Genomic DNA, 23,577 nt, shown 5'->3' with positions numbered 1-23,577 from the left:
GATGACACCTTCATATCTCTGAGCCACTGATAATCTGAGAAGCCTGAAGTAACTGACAGGTAAATTTAAAGCAGACTCCTCGGATTACTGGCTGAGAGATCCGAGGAGTCATCAGTCTCCGCCCCAACCCCAGTGCTCTTCCACTTCCTCTAGTGCTACAGTAGTAAAGAATGGGTTGGCATAGACGGAGAAGACAAGATCTTCTGTGTACCCCCTGACAGCTGTACCTTACAGACTGTGTCTGCATTAGCAGCGCGCAATAGCCTCCGCCTGGCTCCTATACACGGCAATCCTAAAGTACAACACATCAGAGTGAGGGAGCGGCCGTGCGGGTGGAGCTGCCAGATGGTGCGCTCACAGTGCATATACGCTGTGGGCAAGGCACCAATGGCACACACCTAGTTACGGCCCTGTGCAGAGATGTACACCAGGAAATGGGTTTGTTGCAATATTTGTATAAAGTCACGTCCACGTCTGCATCCTCCTCTCAATCAGGCCCTTGTCCAGCTTTGATAGGATCTCATACACTTTTGCATTAACAAGTTACTGTTATTATTTGTATTCATCTTCATGAATCTCATCCTCTGGTGATCAGTATGATTTAGGCCAGATGTTTTTCACTCAGCATCTTCTCAACACAAAAGGCTTGGTTTTGCCATCTTCTTAGAAATCTTGAAGAACTTTTCCATGGTCACAAATTACAATGTCTTCTATCTGAGGGATAACATCCACTTCTTCTAATGCAATATACTAAAGACACGAATAGACATATTGGGATGAATTTACTAAGATGGGAGTTCTAGTTAAGATGGGATGTTGCCCATAGCAACCTTATCTAGCACCTCCTAGAAGATAATACCTGGAATCTGATTGGTTGCTATGGGCAACATCCCATCTTAAATAGAATCACATCTTAGTAAATGTGCCCCATTGTTGTTCTGTTATGCTTAGCATACATGGGGGGCGATTCAAAAATTTAGCACATCTACAATCAGCTTCCCTGACATGCTGGGGACGCCCAGCACAGGGCTAGTCCGCCCCGCATGTCAGGCCCTGCCCCGTCGCACAAGTACAGCAGCGATGCTTTTGTACTGTAGGAGTAGCTCCCAGCCAGCGCAGATCCTAAATGGCGGCCAAATGCTGCCAGCTCGCCCCTCCACCGCCTCGCAAGGCTAAGACAGCCGTTGGCACCAACGCATGAGCAGTTCAGATATGATCGCTGCTGTGTGAACACGCACAGCACCGATCAGGTCTGAATTAGCCTCATGGGCCCTCATTCCGAGTTGTTCGCTCACAAGCTGCTTTTAGCAGCTTTGCACACGCTAAGCCGCCGCCTACTGGGAGTGAATCTTAGCTTAGCAAAATTGCGAACAAAAGATTCTCAATATTGCGAAAAGACTTCTCTGTGCAGTTTCTGAGTAGCTCGAGACTTACCCTTCCAGTGCGATCAGTTTAGTGCTTGTCGTTCCTGGTTTGACGTCACATACACACCCAGCGTTCGCCCAGACACTCCTCCGTTTCTCCAGCCACTCCCGCGTTTTTCCCAGAAACGGTAGCGTTTTTTCAAACACACCCATAAACGGCCTGTTTCCGCCCAGACACACCCACTTCCTGTCAATCACATTACGATCACCAGAACGAAGAAACAACCTTGTAATGCCGTGAGTAAAATACCAAACTTCATAGCAAATTTACTTGCGCAGTTAGCGGAAAATCTCTGCGATGCGAAGAAACTTGGAATGACCACCATGGTACGGTAAATTGAAGTCAACATGCAGGACAATTTATCTCATTACATTTTGTGAACAAATGATTTTTAGGCCTAGTACTGCCAACTAGTAACGAGAAGCTTAGTGGACACTGGCTGATTTTATTGTACAAAAGCTGTTGAGTTTCCACAATACCTATTGTTGCCTTATAGGTAATTGTCTGCACTTAGTATAATATTAGGGCAATAGATGTTGTCTGAATCAAAATATAATTCATTATAAATAGGCGATGTTACCATAGTGGACAGTATAGAGGATATATATAGTAAGGAATAGATATGAAATAAGTTTGAATGTATGAGGTAATGTTTAGCTGATTTAAGAGATTAGGTTTGTGTATGTGTTTATATATTTAACTGTATATTTGTGTTTTACAGCAAGATGGTAAAAAATAGTGTAGGAAACAGGTTTATTCTGCTCTAGTCATAAATAAGGCCAGAGAGGTTACAGTAAGATCAAGAGTCATTGTAGAGAAAAGGTATTAGGCCATAAATGATAATAGGTATGTGACAGAGCTCTGTTGGTCATTGGAATTCACAGGTGTGCTTACAGTAGATCAGAATCTACTGGTTTGTCTATTGTCCAGTGAAGGTTAAAAGCTAGGGAGTATAAATTAACTACTATGAAAAGAGATCACATCCATTGATAAAACATTGTGTAACCGACCCCAGGAAAACTTGTCAATACAACAGAACTTTGGATGAAAAGACATTCCAGATTTTACAATACTATACTTGCTTAAGGCAGTGTGGACACCACACTTTTATGACACCATGCCTCCGTGAACAGGACACGACAGCCCAGTTCAATGTTTGTTTTATTACACCTTGGAATCTGACAAACCTATAATTACCTATTCCATTGGAAACTATGAGAATATGATAGTTTGAATTGGTAAAATATGAGATAAAAGGACCAGACTTGTAGTTAGGAGTTAGAAGGAAGAGGGAGAGGGAGAAGAAGAAGGAGAAGGAAGGAAGTCAGTCAGGAGGAGAAGTCATGGAGAACATGCAGAAGGAATGATTCTTGGGATGGCAATCTTTAACTTGCAAGTATACATTTTATGTTAGCAATTGAAACTGTTTGTGAAACTTATGTCATGTTGTTTTATGTTATGTAACGAAGGAAGCATATATAATTATAATTAGTATATATATCACTACTGTGTATATCTTATTCTGTACGATTTGATCTGCCTGTAAATAAAGAATCATATAAAAAGAGCGGTAATATTCAAGCTTGAACTCTCTTTAAGGAATCTTAACTTAATAACTTCATAAGTCATATGTATAAGGACTGCATATATGTATCAGCCAATTAGTTTGTAAGCCTGACATAATATATTTGCAGATATATATGATAACGCATATTAATTTAAATATATCCATATATTAATAACCATATATGTTATATTAAATATTAATATTCATAAATATGATTCCATAAAGCAATATTGGCGACCACGAATTGGACTTGTTATTACTGAATCTGATTATCTGATCTATAATATTTATGAGGAGTAGCAGATGCTATAAGCTGGCTACCAAATCTGCAGAATCACGGTGGGGATGTATCTATGAAAATTTATTACCATTGTGTAATGTCAATTTTGTATTCTGTATAACCTAGGATAAATGTGTTAGTGCAATATACGTTATTTTAACTAACATAATATCTATTAGGAAGCAGCACCAAAGGCTATAAGCCTGCTGGCAAAATACAAGATCACAGTGGAATAGGTTACAAATGAGAATAAAGAATTTAAAGGCCTAGAATAGAAAATGTGCACAGTGGAAAAGAGTATTTCCAAATAAATGTATAAATGTACCAGGTATTAGAGTTTAACCTTAAGACACCGGTCAATCTTAAGGAGAGGATACCTTCAGTACTAAAAACAAAGAATATATAAATTTAGCATTGAAATGTTAAAAATGCAAAAGTTTTCTGTAGCATTTAGAAAAATGCGCAGAACTGCGGCTCTAGAAGCCAAACAGAAATGTAAAGAAGAATCAGGTTCACGTCTTCGTAAGGCGTGCCTGACCATTAATGCAAAAATGCATTCGTTATTTAAGTCCCTTAAACAGAAAAATAAACAGAAAAAGTTTGGGGCAGAAGCGAAAAGCCTGACAGTTTGTAATCAAATTGTCAAGATCTCTGATGAAGAGATAACATCCAGCAAGCAAGCTGAGATAGAAACACCAAACAGGAATAGTGTTGAGGTATGTGAAACTCTGTACACAGAGTCTACAGGAGTCAGAAATGACTTAATCAGTCAAGATCCTAAAATTAAGGAAAGTTACATGTTGCAGGACTGCATCAATGTGCAGCGCATGGAGTCTGCTATGGTCACACAGACCACCAGCAGAACAGCCTCTGTGGTAAAGGAAGAAAGTAGCAATGTGCCGGATGTGTCTATCATCAGACAGCACATTAATGTAAAGGAGGTAGCAGCAATAGGAGATGTCCCCTATACTGTGTCTAGTAAGGGGGAAGATCATTGTAACTCAGATTATGAGTATTCTGCTGAATACACTCTCAGAGTTCCCAATGTAAATGAAGAATTTGTTATGCCCTTAGGCAAAGGTGAATTGTCAGCAGATTTAAACACTGATAGCAGCAGTACAGTGCACACAGGGGTGGGGAAGTTCCCCATGGTGAAAACTCCCATGGCAACCAGAGTTGCAAACCTTGAAATGTATTCACCTGGAAACATGTTTAAAGGGAAAATCCATGAAATTAATTCAGGAATGCATGTTTACAAACAAAGTTCCCAAACTTATGTAACCCCCACAGAGCACTCAGAGACTTCTAGTGATGGTGCAAATGTTTGCATGCTCTCAGAGAGACCACATGCAGAGTGTCATTCTGCAAACCACACACCAATTAACAATGACAAAAAGGATCACCAGGATGAAAATGTTTTTATGCCCTGGTGCCATAACCATTTTATTACAGGTGTGGAAAGACAGAAAGCCCTGGGACCTGCAATACATATTTGGCAAAGTTTAACAAGTTTCTCTCCCCACAAAAGTAGGTTTTTTCAGAAGCTCCAAGATTCTTCCAAACTAAGGAGCCACACCAAGCAGCAAACGCTATGGTTAAAGACAGTCTGGGACCAGGCTGCATCACAAGGGAGTATGGTCACAAGTGAATACGGTAGTATCATTCCTTTACTTGTTAGATCCAATGAAGCCATTGTTTGCTTTGATGTTCAAACAGCCACAGTTTCCAAATTAAACCTGCATCATATCTGCAGCGACAATTGTGCTGTCATTGACACACAATGTGACAGGAAAGATTGGCACAGGCCAGAAACAATTGTTTGTTTGTTATTCAATCGTTAAAAGACACATTTGTAAATTCTGTACCTGATAACATGCAGCAGATAGGACAGAATGCATAGCAAGCTATGTTAAATCACTGTATAAATATCTGTGATAGTCATTGTATGTATTTTTGTTTGATTCATAGTAATCCTGGCAACCTGTATACAGAATGGTGCAAGACTCCAAAAAGACTCCAATTTACAAGGGAAAAGGTCTTCATTAACCCTTTCATCGCTGCTATCCAGCAAAATCTACATAGCATCCCTAAAGACTGATATATGGACAAATCCTCAAGGAGTTTTCCAGTTTCACAAGAAAGGGGAAGGTTTTCATTAACCCTTTCATCACAAGTAATCATTACTTGTCTTTCAAACTACATGTACACTCCCACAACAGTGTACAGCACATCTCATCACTGTGATTATACAGAACTGTCTCATCCCTTCATATACCTTAATCACATATATGTAAACATTTGTCTGAGATATATTTTATATCATTGCATATATACCTTGTAAATATTTTATGTTTTTTTTATATATTACACAATAGATACTACCTATGCTTCCTTCGTAAAAGCTTCAAAAGTAATTAAATATCTAATACAGGATGGTATACCACGTTATAACAAATTGGGCCGAGATTATTAAGTGGGATGAATAATTCTCTTAATAAAGACTGTCACAAGTCTAAGATAATTATTTGTAGCATAACAGGGTCACTGTATATGCACATGGCTGCATATAAAATAATATTGGATGGAATTAGATATATTTAAAGCCATTCCTAAATGATATTTAATATCTGTTTGAAGCAAAATTATATTCATTTATTGTATTGATAGGATGTTACTATATACACATCAAAAGCATTTTAAATAATTATTAGTCAAAATATAGGTAGGATAGAAAACGCCTTTATATGGGTTAAACTGGTATAAGTTTATGTAAGATTGAGATGTATAAATAGGTACAAGGTAGAATAAGGAGATTTAAGACTGCATGGTAATTTATTCAGTGAGGAAATACAGAACAGAGTAGGTGTACTACTCACAGCCATTTGTGGTACTATTGCCCGAAGACAATTAAGACCTACTATTAACAAGCAAGGAAAGAAAAAAAAAAAAAAAAAAAAAAGACTGTTTCATATATGCCTGTTCTATTCAAAATCACAACCTGTTTGTGCAAAAGCAATATGGACACTGGTCACAACTGCGGCATTGGATAAACGCAAAGGAAACAGAACTGCTAAAGACTGTATAAAGACTATTACTATTACTGAGGGTCGTCACAAGTACTGAATGTTCAAGACACAGCACTCGACGTACACAGCCCTCTGCCTCAAACAGCGAAATGGCAAGCAAAGGAGCAGCTGCTACGAAGAATTCTACTTCTAGTAATGGTGCAAATGTTGCAAACGCAAGGCCATAATGCAAACGCAAGGCATCTCCAATTGCAAGCAAACCACGCAGATGACAGTCTTATCCCAGTAAATTGCTACATACAAGAACAGCAAAAATGTCCAAACGTACTGATCCAGATACAGAAAAAAGGTCTACAATTGGGCTATGGTATTCCAAATGTCTGTAGAAATTAGTTTTCCTCATGAATACTGAATAAAAACCTCAGTTTTGTCTGCTTTAGTTAAAAAGTAGAATAAGGTTAGGTAAGCTAAGAATTTTTAGAGATTTTTAAAATCATAATGGTTATTATTATTACACTTATGGTATATATTATGGTTACAACGAAAGTTATGTTTGAAGGAATATTTTGAAATGTATTTGGAAGCAATTACGCTAGTTTAATGTGTGGCCAATCAAAAGAATTTCTCATGGCCACAAGGGGGCGACTGTTGCCTTATAGGTAATTGTCTGCACTTAGTATAATATTAGGGCAATAGATGTTGTCTGAATCAAAATATAATTCATTATAAATAGGCGATGTTACCATAGTGGACAGTATAGAGGATATATATAGTAAGGAATAGATATGAAATAAGTTTGAATGTATGAGGTAATGTTTAGCTGATTTAAGAGATTAGGTTTGTGTATGTGTTTATATATTTAACTGTATATTTGTGTTTTACAGCAAGATGGTAAAAAATAGTGTAGGAAACAGGTTTATTCTGCTCTAGTCATAAATAAGGCCAGAGAGGTTACAGTAAGATCAAGAGTCATTGTAGAGAAAAGGTATTAGGCCATAAATGATAATAGGTATGTGACAGAGCTCTGTTGGTCATTGGAATTCACAGGTGTGCTTACAGTAGATCAGAATCTACTGGTTTGTCTATTGTCCAGTGAAGGTTAAAAGCTAGGGAGTATAAATTAACTACTATGAAAAGAGATCACATCCATTGATAAAACATTGTGTAACCGACCCCAGGAAAACTTGTCAATACAACAGAACTTTGGATGAAAAGACATTCCAGATTTTACAATACTATACTTGCTTAAGGCAGTGTGGACACCACACTTTTATGACACCATGCCTCCGTGAACAGGACACGACAGCCCAGTTCAATGTTTGTTTTATTACACCTTGGAATCTGACAAACCTATAATTACCTATTCCATTGGAAACTATGAGAATATGATAGTTTGAATTGGTAAAATATGAGATAAAAGGACCAGACTTGTAGTTAGGAGTTAGAAGGAAGAGGGAGAGGGAGAAGAAGAAGGAGAAGGAAGGAAGTCAGTCAGGAGGAGAAGTCATGGAGAACATGCAGAAGGAATGATTCTTGGGATGGCAATCTTTAACTTGCAAGTATACATTTTATGTTAGCAATTGAAACTGTTTGTGAAACTTATGTCATGTTGTTTTATGTTATGTAACGAAGGAAGCATATATAATTATAATTAGTATATATATCACTACTGTGTATATCTTATTCTGTACGATTTGATCTGCCTGTAAATAAAGAATCATATAAAAAGAGCGGTAATATTCAAGCTTGAACTCTCTTTAAGGAATCTTAACTTAATAACTTCATAAGTCATATGTATAAGGACTGCATATATGTATCAGCCAATTAGTTTGTAAGCCTGACATAATATATTTGCAGATATATATGATAACGCATATTAATTTAAATATATCCATATATTAATAACCATATATGTTATATTAAATATTAATATTCATAAATATGATTCCATAAAGCAATACTATTTTTACAAAAATTCCAGTGTTCAGTGTTGGCCTTTACTTGTGTAGTCACAGGGGACCATTTACATGCATCAAGTTCTCCACCCTCCTCTTAAGCACATCTATATGGTTATAGTCTCCTTTAACCCCTCCAGTGGTTTGACCGGAAATCTTTGCTGTCAACACTGGCAACCCCGGAAGAGTTCCGGGAATACTTCTGACTGATTCCCCAGGGACAGCCGTGCAGCGTTCATGGCGCCCGGGAATCAGTATACTCCATAATGGAGTTTAGCCCTCCCCCGGCCTCCTATTGGCCAGAGGCGGGCTTAGCAGTAAAATGGCTTATGCTGATTCCCATGCACCGCAAGGCAGGTTGGAATCAGCGCTGGGGCTGGCGATTCCCGCGGGGCGATCGTCAGACGGTTACCTCGCCCTAACCAATCAGCCACCCCCCGCCTGCACCTTTTCTCCGGTGCCCGCTTCAATTTAAAAACACTCCCCCCTGGGTGTGTTTATAAATTGAAAACTTGCCACTGAAAGGTTTAATGCAGAGCCTTTGTAGCTAAACATAAAAGTGATTTAAACCTCTTACATAGCTCAGAGCCTTGTCTCCATCAATTTAATTTGCATGTTTAGAGTTAAAAAATATTTTCATTTGGTAAACTCATTAGGCACTTGCAGTTGCACTACTATAGCTTTGGAGAGATGGTGCAAATGGCAACTACATCAGCAATATACAGTGTGTGGAGAGCTGAAGCAGTTAAACCAATTGTTTTAAATTGATGCATGGAGAATGCTTTGGAAATTGGAGTAAATAATCAGCAATTTTGTGTGCAGGATTGAAATTTGCTAGCATGTGTGTGTTTACCAATCTACTAATACTAACCACTTCTCTTGTTTTCTTACTGTAGCAACCTTCCAGAGATCACCCTGAAATCGCGCCTACTACAGCTAAAATGTCATTTTACTTGGAGGCTTCTGGAAAAAGACATTGATATTGCTGAGACAGAAGAGACATTGCACAACCAGTTGACATTTTTGGTTACTAAAAACAAATACATGGTGTACAATCTGCTGGCCTACATAATGCACCTTAAAGGCGACTACACAAAAGCCATTGCCAATCTAAAGGAAGCGGAAGAAAAGATTAAAGAGAACAATCCAGATGGGACAGACAGAATGTATCTGGTGACATTTGGGGACTACGCCTGGGTGTACTACTACTTAAAACGATATGAAGATTCTCGGAACTACATAGACAAGATAGACCAAATTAATAAAGAATTAAAACTTTCCCCAAATGACAGTAAAGACATAGCTGAGATTTATGGGGAACAAGGTTGGTCATTGCTAAAATGTTGTGGGCAATATTATGAAAAAGCTAAAGAATGTTTTGAGAAGGCTCTTGAGCTAGAGCCAGAAGATCCTGAGTGGAACTCTGGCTACGCAACAGCGGTTTATCGATTGGAAGGATTCAATGGCAGAATAAGTTGCGCTTCCGAATGCAAATCGCTACCACTGTTGAAACGCGCTATATCACTAAATCCTGAGGATGCTGTGCTGAAAGTACTGCTAGCATTGAAGCTACAAGACCTAAGTAGAGATTGTGAGGGGAAAAAAAATGTTGAGGAAGCTCTAAAACAAGCTCCAAACCTTCCATATGTACTTCGCTATGTGGCAAAGTTTTACAGAAGAGCTGGACTGGTGGATGAAGCTCTACGTGTCCTAAATAGTGCACTAGATCTTATACCTTCCTCTGGATTTCTACATCACCAAACAGGACTATGTTATAAAAGCAAGGTAATTGATAAAACAAGGATGTTTGGAAAGATGAACATCCAAAGTAGACAAATTCACACAGGAGAAATTGATGAACTCGTCCAAAAAGCCATATTTCACTTTGAAAAAACGCTGGAACACAAGAATACAATTGTATGTGCACACACACAACTAGCTAATATGTACAGTAAGGCAAAGGAATACAGTAAAGCAGAAACAATATTTAAAAAGGTTTTATCATTCCCTAATCTTATAAATGAAGAGAAACAGCAGATCCACTTAAACTATGGACGTTTTGAGGAATATTTCAAGAAATCTGAAAGTGAAGCAATAAAACATTATAAAATAGGCCTCCAGATAACTGATCCAAGCCGTGACAGAGAAAGCTGTGAGAGAGCTTTAAAAAGACTAGCGGAAAGGAAGACTCAGAGTGACCACAGAGATCCTCTGGGGTTTGGTTTGCTTGGATTTGTCCATAAGAATAATGGGAGAACCTCAGAGGCAATTGAGTGTTATGAAAAAGCCTTAAAATATGATCCTTACAATGAGGAATATCTGAGTGATCTCTGTGACCTGAAGTTGATGTTATAAAAAAAATTGATAGATAATAATAAGAATATTATAGGAGTCGTTGAGAGTTAGGAGCATGGTCAGATACAAGGTCCAAATTGACATGTGTACCAATTCAAGAGATGAACAGGCAATATTTTTGCTTGCATGGAAAAAACAAAGTTACTGGGCAACTTTAATGTACCCTACAATTTAGAGCTGAGTTAGAATACAACCACCACCCAACCATGTGTCTTTCTGCATATTTAATGTTAGCCATCCTGATGCTTTCCAACATAGTTTTGACACAGTAAAAAATTGCACATCCAATTCAAAGTATTGCTGACTTGAAATGAGTTTCTAGAAGTATAAATTACATTTGGGGCTGATTTCATGTTGGGTGCAAATTTTACACATAATTAGCAATTCAGCATACCATGTTGAACTGCAAGGGGTGGAAATGCATACATTTGGGTACAGGACAATTCATACTTACCAACGTTATAAATTTCCATTCGGGAAAAACAGTATCTTGGTGGGTATATACATGTGATCATTGTGGGGACCGAGGATGGATGTTTTGTGTGAGATTCTATGAGAATTGCCCCAACACACCCCTCAGTTACACTCATTTCATTAGGAAGTAAGTAAGATGTGGGTGAGTGACCTACTGTGCAAAATTCAGAATCCCTTTTGATATTCTGAGAGAGTAGACAGGATGGAGCAAATACTGCATCCTTTGCATGCTATATTTTTGTACTGCATTTTAAAGCAGGATAGGCCACTTTCCCTCTCATAATTCTAAGGGTCTAATTCAGAAATGTGCACAAACCTGATGGTTTACATACTGTACATGTCTGATGTTAGGTGATCTGTATATGAAGATCTGTTTCAGCGACAGTGTCACATTGCCTCAGCATGATTGACATGCTGCAGCCATTTTAGGCGGGGAAGTGGGTTGGGTTGGCCAGCATTTCAGAAAGCAGGGCCCTTTTTATAAGAGTGCTGAGGCCAGTGGCTGCGTCCTTGTACTGACCCAGCAGCGTGAAAGCACTGGCTATCCTGAATGTCCTAAGGGTTACTCAGATGGGCAATGTTCATTCAGTCTGGTCTGTAGTTTATAAGTCTGGTAATGTAGTTTACATTTCTCACTTTGCAACTTGGAATAGTTTTCTGTGTGCAGCACTCAGATCAGCTCCTGACTGTAAACCAGCTTCTATATATGTAAATATGCTCTTACCTTGTAACAGTATTACCTAACTTTGTTTATACAGTCACTGAAGGGGTGATCTTAAGTATGCCAGCTCTTGGGATCCCGGCGCACTGTATACCGGCGCCGGAATCCCGACAGCCAGCATACCGACACTTATTCTCCCTCCTGGGGGTCCACGCCCCCCCTGGATGGAGAATAAAATAGCGTGGCATGCATAGCGCGCCACCGTACCTGCAAGGGGCTCATTTGTGCTTGCCACACTGTCGATATGCCGGCGGTCAGGCTCCCGGCGCCAGTATGCTGGTCGCCGGGAGCCCAACCGCCGGCATACCATACTACACCCCACTGAAGGACATTCTTGGTAAAAAATAAATTACCCTCACAGAGATACAGTCCACTGAGCCAACATACTGCAATATAATATATAAAGGATTTATAAATAATAAATTAAAATGCAGCTACAGTAATATTTTGGGGGGTATCCAATTACCCGCAATAGTGCCGCGGGCGGGAAAAATTAGTGCTTTTATTTATTTAATCCCCCTATCCAATTCGGTTCCTTGGCTATACATAAGTAAAGTGAAAAGCCGCGGACCTATGTATTTTTGTGGCACTTATTGCAGCTCAAGGGGACACTTATCGCAGATTATGCTTTACGTGCCTGAGGTGAACCAAGTAGATGGTGTAATTTACAGCGGCCAATTGGATACCCCCCTTTGAATCTCACTTGCACATTTCTGTTTATTGACATTTCTGCATTGCACGCTTGCATTTTAGTATGAAAACCTGTAGCTGGAAGAAATAAATGTAGAACACAGTTCAGAACAAGGTCCAGACAATCTGGTGCTGTATCAGAATTGCATGTAAATGCCCCCATACATCTGTGACTAAGTGACGCAATTCTCCAATAATCTGATGCCGGTTCGGGGGAATGAGGGATTTTCAACGTGTTGAAAAATCTCGATTCCCCAATCCTGGCACGAAATGGTCGAGATCGACTAAATCGGGATTTTTAACATGAAGAATTTCCTCGATTCACAAATTACCGATCATCAATGGCTTCCAATTCGTGATACTGGTCAGATCGGAAAATCTGAAAAAAATGGATGTCTGATATATGGGGCCCTTAAGCCCATTTTGCTGATAGATCTGGCATAATTTTGTTTTCTACATTATACATAGCTGTGTAAACACACCTATGGTTAATTTCGAGTTGTACATATTGCAGATGCATCTCTATTTGTAGCTGAATGTATGTACGAGGGTTATCCAAAAAGTAATGCCTAAATGCTCATAACTCAAAATTTATTATAGATAAAGATTTGAAAATTTGCAGTGAAATACTTTGAAGTCTTAGTAACAGAATGACTCAACTAAAAAAAAAAACACCATCTGCCCTCAAACATTTTCTCTACCTCTCAACCCAAGCTGTGAACCCAGGGGTTGGTGTTTGACCCAGGAACGTAAGGCATTTTTAACAACCTCTATGTCATCAAAATGTAGACCACAGAAACAGTTTTTGAGAGGGCCAAACAGATGAAAGTCAGAAGGAGTCAATTCAGGACTGAATGGTGGATGTGGCATTATTGCCCACCCCATTTTGGCAATGGCCGCAGATGATGCCATCAAAGTGTGAGGTCTGGCATTGTTGTGGTGTAAGATGACATTTGACAGTGGAATTGTTGACCCTTTTTTGCGGATGGCTTCTTTCAGCTTCTTAAGTGTAATAATGTATTGATCACTGTTGATTGGTTTGGTTCCAAGTAATCGATGAGAATAACACCTCGGCAATCCCAGAAGAATGTGGCCATGATTTTGTTCACAGATCGGTGTGATTTAAACCTTTTTGGTGAACTTGGGTGTTTCCATTGCTTTGATTGGGCCTTTGTTTCTGGGTCGTAAAGGAATACCCAGGTCTAATTTATTTATTTATTTATTTATTATTTATTAACTGTTTCTTATGTAGCGCAGCAAATTCCGTTGCGCTTTACAATTTGAAATCTCCTGTAATGGCATTTTCCAAAAACATCTCTGGGTTGGCTTCAAAGTTGGTCAAAAAGTCATTGCACACTTCTACCCTATGGGCCTTATGATCCCTGGTTAATTGCCTTGGAACTTATTTAGCACATACATTACGATATCCCAAATCATTGATTAGTGTTTCTACAGTGCCATGACTACATTCAAGTTCACCACTGATATCTCTGATGGTTACACGATGGTCTTTCTGAATCATGGCATCGACTTTGTGTCGGTACTCTGCTGTCACTGCAGTTGTGGTCTGCTACCACGAGGTTTTGTCGCACAAGGAAGATTCTCCCGATTATAACCGCTTCATCCACCTTCTGACACTGCTTTAGTCTATTGTACGCTGACCATACACCTTTTTCAGTCTTCTGTGGATTTCTATAGCACTGCAGCCTTCTTTTTCCAGAAATTCAATGACGGCTCTATGTTTCATCTTGGATTCCATGGTATTTCTTGAACTACTTAAACAAAAATGTATATAAATAGCTAGCAGACATATTAAACTACAAACTGACAAAGTTTAAAATAATTGTTGCATATTATTTCAGAGTTATGAGCATTTAGGCATTACTTTTTGGACAACCCTCATAATGTAACTTGGTGTTAACATCCAAAAATAATTTTAACAAAAATTCAATTGTTTGAAAAGTCGGTTGGGTGTCTTTTTTCCCCTCTCTATTAAATAGGAAAATACAGACACCCAACTGACATTTCAATCTATTGAATACCCCCCAAAGTGTTGTTGGAATTGCAGGTTGTGTAACTTTGATGTATCTATAATGGATGCAGGGTGTGCAATGCACATGGGCCCCAGAGTCCAGGGGGTTCGACAGCATGCACCCGTATAATTACACTTACACCTCTGGAGTCCCACAGTGGCCTACGCTGCAGACATAAATCAGAGGGAAAATGGCGCGGTGGCCATTTTCCTGGTGATTTTCATATGCACAGTAGACTCTGGCATAAAGCCAGAGTGTACAGCACTGTGGCTGCTGCCAGAGAGGAAAGGGTCTGCACATAGCCCTGCACGCAGACCTTCTACTGTTAATCAGCTCTTGCCATGCAGAGGTGTGTGTAAGCAGACAGCCTCTAATTCAGGTGCATCTCTTGCACCAGAGATATATCTGATGTAGGATGTGCTGATAATGACATCAGGTACAGATAGAGGCAATGCGGTCGCATAGATGCACATGGACATATCTGCATTTAGTTGCTGCACACAATTCAGGTGTAATTGCTGCTGACTTACGTGCAACTCGGAATCATCCTCTCTATGGGGGTAATTCCGAGTTGATCGCAGCAGGAACTTTGTTAGCAGTTGGGCAAAACCCTGTTCACTGCAGGGGAGGCAGATATAACATGTGTAGAGAGAGTTAGATTTGGGTGAGTTATTTTGTTTCTGTGCAGGGTAAATACTGGCTGCTTTATTTTTAAACTGCAATTTACACACCACACCCAAATCTAACTCTCTCTGCACATGTTATATCTGCCTCCCCTGCAGTGCACATGGTTTTGCCCAACTGCTAACAAAGATCCTGCTGCGATCAACTCGGAATTACCTCCTATGTTTATGTTACTCTCTTGTTAAGTTTGGCAAAATTCCATTGTATCAATAATACATATTTATAAATAATTATTTGCATAGATTTTAATAATAATGCGCTATTGATATAATTATCTAATATGTGTTATGTTACTATAAATCAATAAAGTATTCAATATGATTACATTTTGTCTCTGATATCACATTTTTCTCAATTCCCAAACTACGGATGCATCCTCATACATCTACCCTTAATACCCCGCGCAGCAGGAGATGCCTGGTGTGTGTGAGCCGACAGGTCCTGTGCAACTCCATTAGCATCGGGCGTCTTATTTTGGAGAAAATGTGTGTTATTCACATCGCTATGCAAATAAGACGTACAAGCAGTCTCTGCTTATTAAAATGATATGAAGCATGACTATGGGCCTAATTCAGACCAGATCGCAAAAGCATAAACATCCTAGTGATATTTGGTGGACCCCTTTCTTTGAAAGTAAAGCATTCGTAACCTAGAACCAGAAATAACGACACGGAGACTTGAATTTTGGCAGAAAATTGCTAGCTATTTATTTGTCCCTATCCATTAGGAAACCTGCAATAAAGAAATTAATTTAATATGCCGCTCCAGCCGGCATATGGTGGCGGCCCAAAAGAACGGCTCAATTAACCTAAATTAACCTTAATTAACTAACCCTATAAATTTACTAAAACTTATCATAAACCGGCAATAGGTGACAACTCAACCCCCACAGTGACTACCCACCGCTCCTGGGTGCCCTGCCGCTGCCTTCCCGGACGGGTGGTCAAGCGGCCATAAGTCGATGGAGGTGAGTGCACCTAAACCACAACAAACTGTAAAACACTACAGTTTTCCCTACAATACAAAACTGCCGTTCTTTTCCGCCAATAAATAGCCAACGATAAACCAGCCAACAACTTAACGCCAACGCACCACGTGCCAGAATCTCTTAGTACCAGGGCGGGAGGGCGGGAAAGCAAATCCACCAAGAGAACTAAGATGGCCTCACCTTCCCTATATATATCCAACCCTCCCCCTAAAAGGCTGTACTTTCCTAACAGCTAGGTCCACCCCTCCCAAGATGTTTAACTCTTTCCTTTCCTATGCAGTCAATTCTCTCTCCTAAACATCCTAGTGATATTTGGTGGACCCCTTTCTTTGAAAGTAAAGCATTCGTAACCTAGAACCAGAAATAACGACACGGAGACTTGAATTTTGGCAGAAAATTGCTAGCTATTTATTTGTCCCTATCCATTAGGAAACCTGCAATAAAGAAATTAATTTAATATGCCGCTCCAGCCGGCATATGGTGGCGGCCCAAAAGAACGGCTCAATTAACCTAAATTAACCTTAATTAACTAACCCTATAAATTTACTAAAACTTATCATAAACCGGTAATAGGTGACAACTCAACCCCCACAGTGACTACCCACCGCTCCTGGGTGCCCTGCCGCTGCCTTCCCGGACGGGTGGTCAAGCGGCCATAAGTCGATGGAGGTGAGTGCACCTAAACCACAACAAACTGTAAAACACTACAGTTTTCCCTACAATACAAAACTGCCGTTCTTTTCCGCCAACAGCGAAAGACTCATCCCCAAAGTCTTTCGCACCGCCACCATAAAACCTATCCTAACTCCTGCAAAGCGAAACCTAGATCCTCCAGAAAAAACATCATCCCCTAATTGGATAGATGTACTCCATCATGCCGGAAAAGGTGGCTGTCTCTGAACCGAATCCTCGGGTGGCGAACCACCCTCCCTCCGTGGGACAGCACCCACTTTGCCACCGCCCCGTTCACCTTTTTCCGGGCCTCGTCAATCTGGCGCCCATCCGCCACACCCCTCCAACACAATCTTGGCACCATCATTGAAAAAACCAACACACAATTGGTCCATGTTGCGGCCACACTTGCCAGATCATGTATCATGGCCCACCGCAGATCCAAGGATGTCCTCTTCCCCAGGTCGTTGCCACCTAGATGGACAACCAGGACCCTGGGGACTCCATGCTTGCTGGCCTGACTCACTAACCTACTCCTCAGCTCATCCCACATCATTCCTCGCCAGCCAAGCCATCTGACACCCTGTGCTCCAAGCAATGCCTGAGCCCCTTCCGAGGCCACAAACCTGGCCGCCCAGTAAATGTAAGAGTGGCCAACCACCCAAATAGCCAAATTGTCGTCAAACCATCCTGAAGGGGAAAAGAGGTGTAAAATTGATTACTATGAGGCTTCTTAATTGTTTACACTGAAGGATCTGCCAAAAAGAAAAACTTTAGATCTCGCTATTGCAGCAGTCACGGCCTAGCCGAACTGCACCATGCTTCGTTGCCAATTTAAAGCGCAATTAAAGACACAAAGGGGAAAGGTCAAATAAAACAAACGAAATAAAACAGGGGGGGGGGGGGGGTATAAAATGGGAAACACATGTAATAACTCAGCTGGAGGTGAAAGCGTAAAGACCTGCTGAGGGACTCTGATTAGACCAGATTAGCCGAATTGTAGATTAGAATTCAGTCCGTCAAGTCAGGCAAAAAATCGCAAAATAACTCCAGACCCCCGCTGCCGACTCATGTCAGCAACGGCGAGTAGCTAATCCCTGAGTAGGATAAAAAAGGGGGAAACACCAACAAACGCACAACACCATAAAATCACAGAACTGGAACAACATAATACTTTGCGACTAAAACATAGCACTAGGTGCAACCGACTTCTCACGCGACGGGGCGAATGTATCGTCTATAACTTGACGACTTCCATCGCCCCACCGCCTGGATCTCAGTTTTGGAAAAACCCGCCGCAGCAGCCGACGTCGCCGCGCCTATTCGAAAGGAATGGGTACCGAAAGCAGCGGGTGGAAGGCCCAAGCCCGCCAAACAACGGCCCAGCATCCAACGGAACTGGTATTTCGTGACTGGCAGCCCGTCATAATGCAATAGCCATGACCCCTCCTTACCGGGTCGCACCACCACATATTGCATAGCCAGACCCACTGGGCAAACGCTCTCATCTAGCGCTGGAACCATAGTGCCCCAGCGCCCTCTCCCCACTTGGTCCGTCTTAGAGCTCCGCAATCTGCACAGCAAGGACCCTCACCCACTACGACGTCTCCGACCAGCATGCGCGAATCTGCTCTCTTGGAAGACGCTACCAACTCCGAGACCCGAAAGGCCCCGTGGTAAGCCATTGAGAACGCCAAACTGAACAAAAGCGTCTCAAACCTGGACGACGCAACTCGCCCCACCGGCGCGATGACGGCCGGCAACAAGGCTGCATCGATGGGCCGCCTCCTATCTGGTGGCGTCGGCGCAACTCGCGCCCACCCTTTCATTGCCTTCCGCAGAACCTCGCTTTTTGTTACATCAGGGACGCCTCGCAGCTTGCAGAAAAATGAGACGCCAGCCAAGTACCGTGATACCACCGCTTGGGACCTACCGGAAATGTAAAGTTGCCAAATAAAAGAAAGCATCAGCCGATGCTTGCTCTTACCTTGATGCCGACGACCTTGGACAAACTCCTCCCACTCGCTCCAAGCTTGTCCGTAAGCCTTGAGCGTGGCTGGTGCGACTGACCGCAACGCTAGACCCTCCAGTCCGGCCCGATCACCTGGCAAACATAACCGGGACAGTGAAAACCTTGCTCCTCGGCCTCGGGTGCCAAAACCAAAAATCTCTCCCACTGCCCACGCGACAAAGCGTCTGCAATTCCGTTCTCCGAACCGGGCACGTGTCGTGCCCGGAACCATAGGTTCCTACGCAAGCACGTCAAAAGCAATTGCCCGAGCACCCGCAGAACCACCAGTGATTTCGCCCTCTGGTTATTAATCGCATGCACCACGCCCAGATTATCGCATCTAAACAATATGCTGCGGTTAGCCAACCGATCGCCCCAGACCTCCAACGCTACCATAATGGGAAAAAGCTCCAGCAGCACCAGGTCTTTTGTAAGACCCTCGCTATGCCAGTTTGTCGGCCAGGATGCCGCACACCACGATCCCTCCAAAAAACAACCGAATCCAAAGGCACCTGCAGCATCAGTAAACAGCTGCAACCGCTCGCTGTCTACGGCTGGCGCTTGCCATATGCTCACTCCGTTGAAATCCTCCAGGAACGAAACCCAGACGGCCAAATCTCTTTCCAATTCAGAGGACAATCGCACGAAATGATGAGGCCTGGCACACCCCGCCGTCGCCCTTTTGAGTTTCCGGCAGAAAACCCTGCCCATCGGTATTACCCGACAAGCAAAGTTCAGCATGCCCAGCAAGGACTCCGCCTGCCGCAGCGTAACTTTACGCGAGCCGTTGAACCGGCAAATGGTTTCGCGGAGCTTCGACACTTTGTCCCGGGGCAGGCGACACTCTCCCGCCACCGTGTCAATTTCAATCCCCAAAAACGATAGGCAGGAGTCCGGACCCTCCGTTTTGTCCCTGGCTACAGGAACACCGAAGTGGTAAAAAAGTGCCCGGGTGCTAAACAGCAAGTCGCCGCACCTTGCGTCATTAGCCGGACCCGCACACAGGAAATCATCGAGGTAATGGGCAACCCCGTGACCGCCTGACGCAGACTCCATGCACCAATGAAGAAACGTGCTAAAGCGCTCGAAAAATGAGCATGAAAAGGAACATCCCATCGGCAGACATTTGTCGATTAAATACTCCGTCCCAATCCGGAAACCCATAAAACGGAATGAGTCCGGATGCAATGGCAGTAATCTAAAGGCTGACTCAACATCAATCTTAGCCATGAGGGCCCCGCTCCCGTAGCTGCGGACCATCTCTAGCGCCTCGTCAAATGACTGATACACCACCGAGCAATGAGCCGGTGGTATTGCGTCGTTGACCGATGCCCCCGGCGGGTAAGAAAGATGCTGGATGAGCCGAAAAGCGCCTGGAGTCTTCTTCGGTACCACCCCGACCGGGGAGATGACCAAGTCATGCACCGGGGGTGACCTAAACGGCCCCTCCATCCTGCCCAACCTGACCTCCTTATCCACTTTCTCCCGCAGCACAGTCGGCAAAGCTCGGGCAGACTGGAGGTTCCTCTGCGCGCACACGGACACTTCGCTTGCAACAGGCAAGCGAAAACCAAACTTAAAACCGTCTAACAAAAATTTTGCATCCCTTTTATTTGGATACAGATCCTATTTGGAAATAAATGAGAGCGCAATTGCAATTAAAATTATAGTAAATACTTTAATACATGCACAACATATATTAGACAAAATTAAAAACAAAGTTATTCTAAACGGTTATTCTAAAAAGTCAAATAAATGATTGGTGCTTGATATCGGATCAGCTTGACACCTAATTATACCTTCTGAGGAAACCGCTATACGTTGACAGCGGAGAAACGCGTAAAGGCTACCCCCGTGAGGACCACAACACTGCCGGGCTCTGTCTCCACTGTTCCACTGCCAGTCTACAGCCGCGCTCTTTTCCACGTGTACCCTGAGAAACATCTCATCAAGCTCGCCCCTAATTGTGGAGTACGGAGCACGTGTTATGATTCCTGTACTCCAGACCGGAGAAGATCTTATGGCAGGGATCTGAGTACAGGAACAATATGCTGGTAGTGGGAGCTGGAGAGCCTAGTAACCCCTGGCGCCCTAACTCCGTTGTCTCGCCCGTGTTATCAGAAATCCCCTGCGAGACTATGGTTGCTTGAGCCCATGGCAGCCGCGTTCGAAGGGCGGATTATGTCTGCCCAACCCCGATGCCCCCGCAGGTCTTAATGGGAGACAAGGGGAAGTCCGAGACAGGGTGATAACAAGGGGCCCTCTGACTAAGCAACCAAGCCAGGGGTTACAAGCTAACTTAACTAAATCAAAAGGTATGTGCGGACTAGCCGCCAGGGAAAAGGACAACCAAAGATCCACTGATCCGACACTCCTATCCGGCACCGCTGGACACCAGAGTGGATCTTGTGGAAGCGGAATCCTCCGCAAAGCTCCAGAACACAATATAAACCAAATAATAAACTGTAGCGGACAAGCCGCAACACACGGCTGCGCCGCGACTCACGAACACCACCAGATGTTAAAGGTGCTCGGTCAGACTCCAGGAACAGATGGTAACTTCCGAGTACAGGATCTCTGAGGACAGGAACAACCGAATAGACCGGGACTGGGAACTCTCTGCAGCAGGCTCAGGCAAACAGGAAGCTATCACCGGCGTCTGTGGGAAGTCCAAAGGGAGCCTATAACTGTGGGCTCCCCAATCAGGAGCCAGACTGGGTAATTAATAGTAATGCCGTGCAGCTTGCATGCTGCACGGCCAGCACATGATGATCTTATTATAGAAGACCCAGCAACGGGGAACGCGGCCCGAACGTGGCGTCCCCGTTGCTAAGGTCCGGGCGGCTGCGTGCGCCCGGCGTCAGCGTTGCCAGGGAGCCGGCGGCTGCACGCGCCCGGCGTCCCTGGTTGCTAGGCGCCGGGCCGCACCGCTGATCGGACCCCGGCGCCTAACAGTACCCCCCCCTTGAGGAGGGGTCAAGGAACCCCTAAAGCCAGGTTTCCGAGGAAATTCTCGAAAAAATGCCCTCTTGAGCCTCGGGGCATGGAGATCTTTATCCAGGACCCAAGACCTTTCTTCTGGACCATAACCTTTCCAATGCACCAAAAAATAAAGCCGACCCCGGGACAACTTGGAATCGAGAACCTTCTCCACCAAGAACTCCTGCTGACCCTGTACATTAACTGGTGATCTCCCCTGAGACCCTCCACGAGGAAATCTGCTGGACGAAACATATGGTTTAAGCAATGAGCAATGGAAGGTATTTCCGATCCGTAAAGTTTTTGGTAAACGTAACCGGAAAGCAACTGGATTGACTTTTTTGATAATGAGAAATGGTCCAATAAATCTAGGACCCAATCTGGCAGAGGTTTGTCGAAGTTTAATGTTGCGAGTCGACAACCACACCCTGTCTCCTACTTTAAAAGTGCACGGCCGCCGGAGCCTGTCAGAAAATTTTTTTTTCCCGGAAAGCTGCTTTTCTGAGAGCCAGGTGCACTTTTTTCCAAATAAGTTTAAGATGAGAGGTCAGGGCCAGAGAGGAGACAGAGGAATGTTGAAAAAATGAATTAGCTCTGGGGTGAAAACCAAAAACTGCAAAAAATGGAGACACATTGGTGGAGGAATGACAGGCATTATTATAAGCAAACTCCGCCAATGGAAGAAACTCAGACCAGTCATTTTGGAGTTTGGCCGAGTACAAACGCAAATATTGTTTAAGAGATTGGTTAACTCGCTCAGTCTGTCCATTGGATTGTGGATGATAGCCGGAGGTTAATGATAATTTCATCTTTAATGAAGCACAAAAAGACTTCCAAAATTGTGCAATGAATTGTGGACCCCTGTCAGAAACAATATCAGTGGGTAACCCATGGAGTCTGAAAACATGACGGAGGAACAAGACTGCCAATCCCTGGGCAGATGGCAATCGGGGAAGAGCGATAAAATGGGCCATCTTGCTAAAACGGTCTACTACCACCCATATGACTCGGCATCCGGCTGACAGAGGGAGATCCACCACAAAATCCATGGAGATATGCGACCATGGCCTAAGAGGAACATTCAAGGGCATAAGTTGACCAATAGGCAAAGAACGGGGAACTTTATGCTGTGCACAGACCTGACACGAAAAAACAAACTCTTTAATGTCTTTGGAAAGACCAGGCCACCATACTGAGCGGGATACTAATTCCAAAGTCTTAGCGATTCCCAGATGCCCGGCAACTTTGCTATCATGAAACTCCGCCAAAACAGTTGCTCTCAAAAACTCAGGGACAAAAAGACGACCAGCAGGAGTATTTCCCGGAGCTTGATGTTGAAGCAGCTTCAATTGAGAAAATACATCCTGTGTGAGACCTGCCTGAATGACTGAAGGCGGAAGTATGGGAGTAACAGGACTGTTGTCTTGCATAGGAAGAAAACTGCGTGACAGGGCATCTGCCTTGGTATTTTTGGAACCTGGTCTGAAGGTGATAGTGAATTTGAAACGAGTAAAAAATAAAGCCCAACGAGCCTGTCGGGCATTCAGCCGTTTAGCCGATTCAATGTATTGAAGATTTTTGTGATCAGTCAAAACTGAAATGGTATGGGTCGCTCCTTCAAGCCAATGTCTCCACTCCTCGAAAGCCCATTTAATAGCCAGCAATTCCCGGTTACCAACATCGTAGTTGGATTCTGCAGATGAGAATTTCCTGGACA

General features: G+C 42.9%; 1 protein-coding gene across 1 annotated transcript in view; it reads left to right on the top strand.

Moving 5' to 3' along the window:
• Window positions 1–15,517, top strand: part of LOC135056468 (interferon-induced protein with tetratricopeptide repeats 5-like) — a 55,938-nt gene extending 40,421 nt beyond the window's left edge. The window contains exon 2 of the mRNA XM_063961690.1: window positions 9,150–15,517. Within this exon, the coding sequence (XP_063817760.1) occupies window positions 9,150–10,608 (1,459 nt within the window). The 3' untranslated portion in view covers window positions 10,609–15,517. The remainder of the gene's footprint in view (window positions 1–9,149) is intronic.
• The last annotated feature ends 8,060 nt before the right edge of the window (window positions 15,518–23,577 follow it).

The sequence above is a fragment of the Pseudophryne corroboree genome, chromosome 3, assembly GCF_028390025.1.
Source record: "Pseudophryne corroboree isolate aPseCor3 chromosome 3, aPseCor3.hap2, whole genome shotgun sequence".
NCBI classification, from domain to species: domain Eukaryota; kingdom Metazoa; phylum Chordata; class Amphibia; order Anura; family Myobatrachidae; genus Pseudophryne; species Pseudophryne corroboree.
The sequence above is the reverse complement of the archived record's forward strand: the minus strand, read 5'-3'. Positions and strand labels throughout refer to the sequence as shown.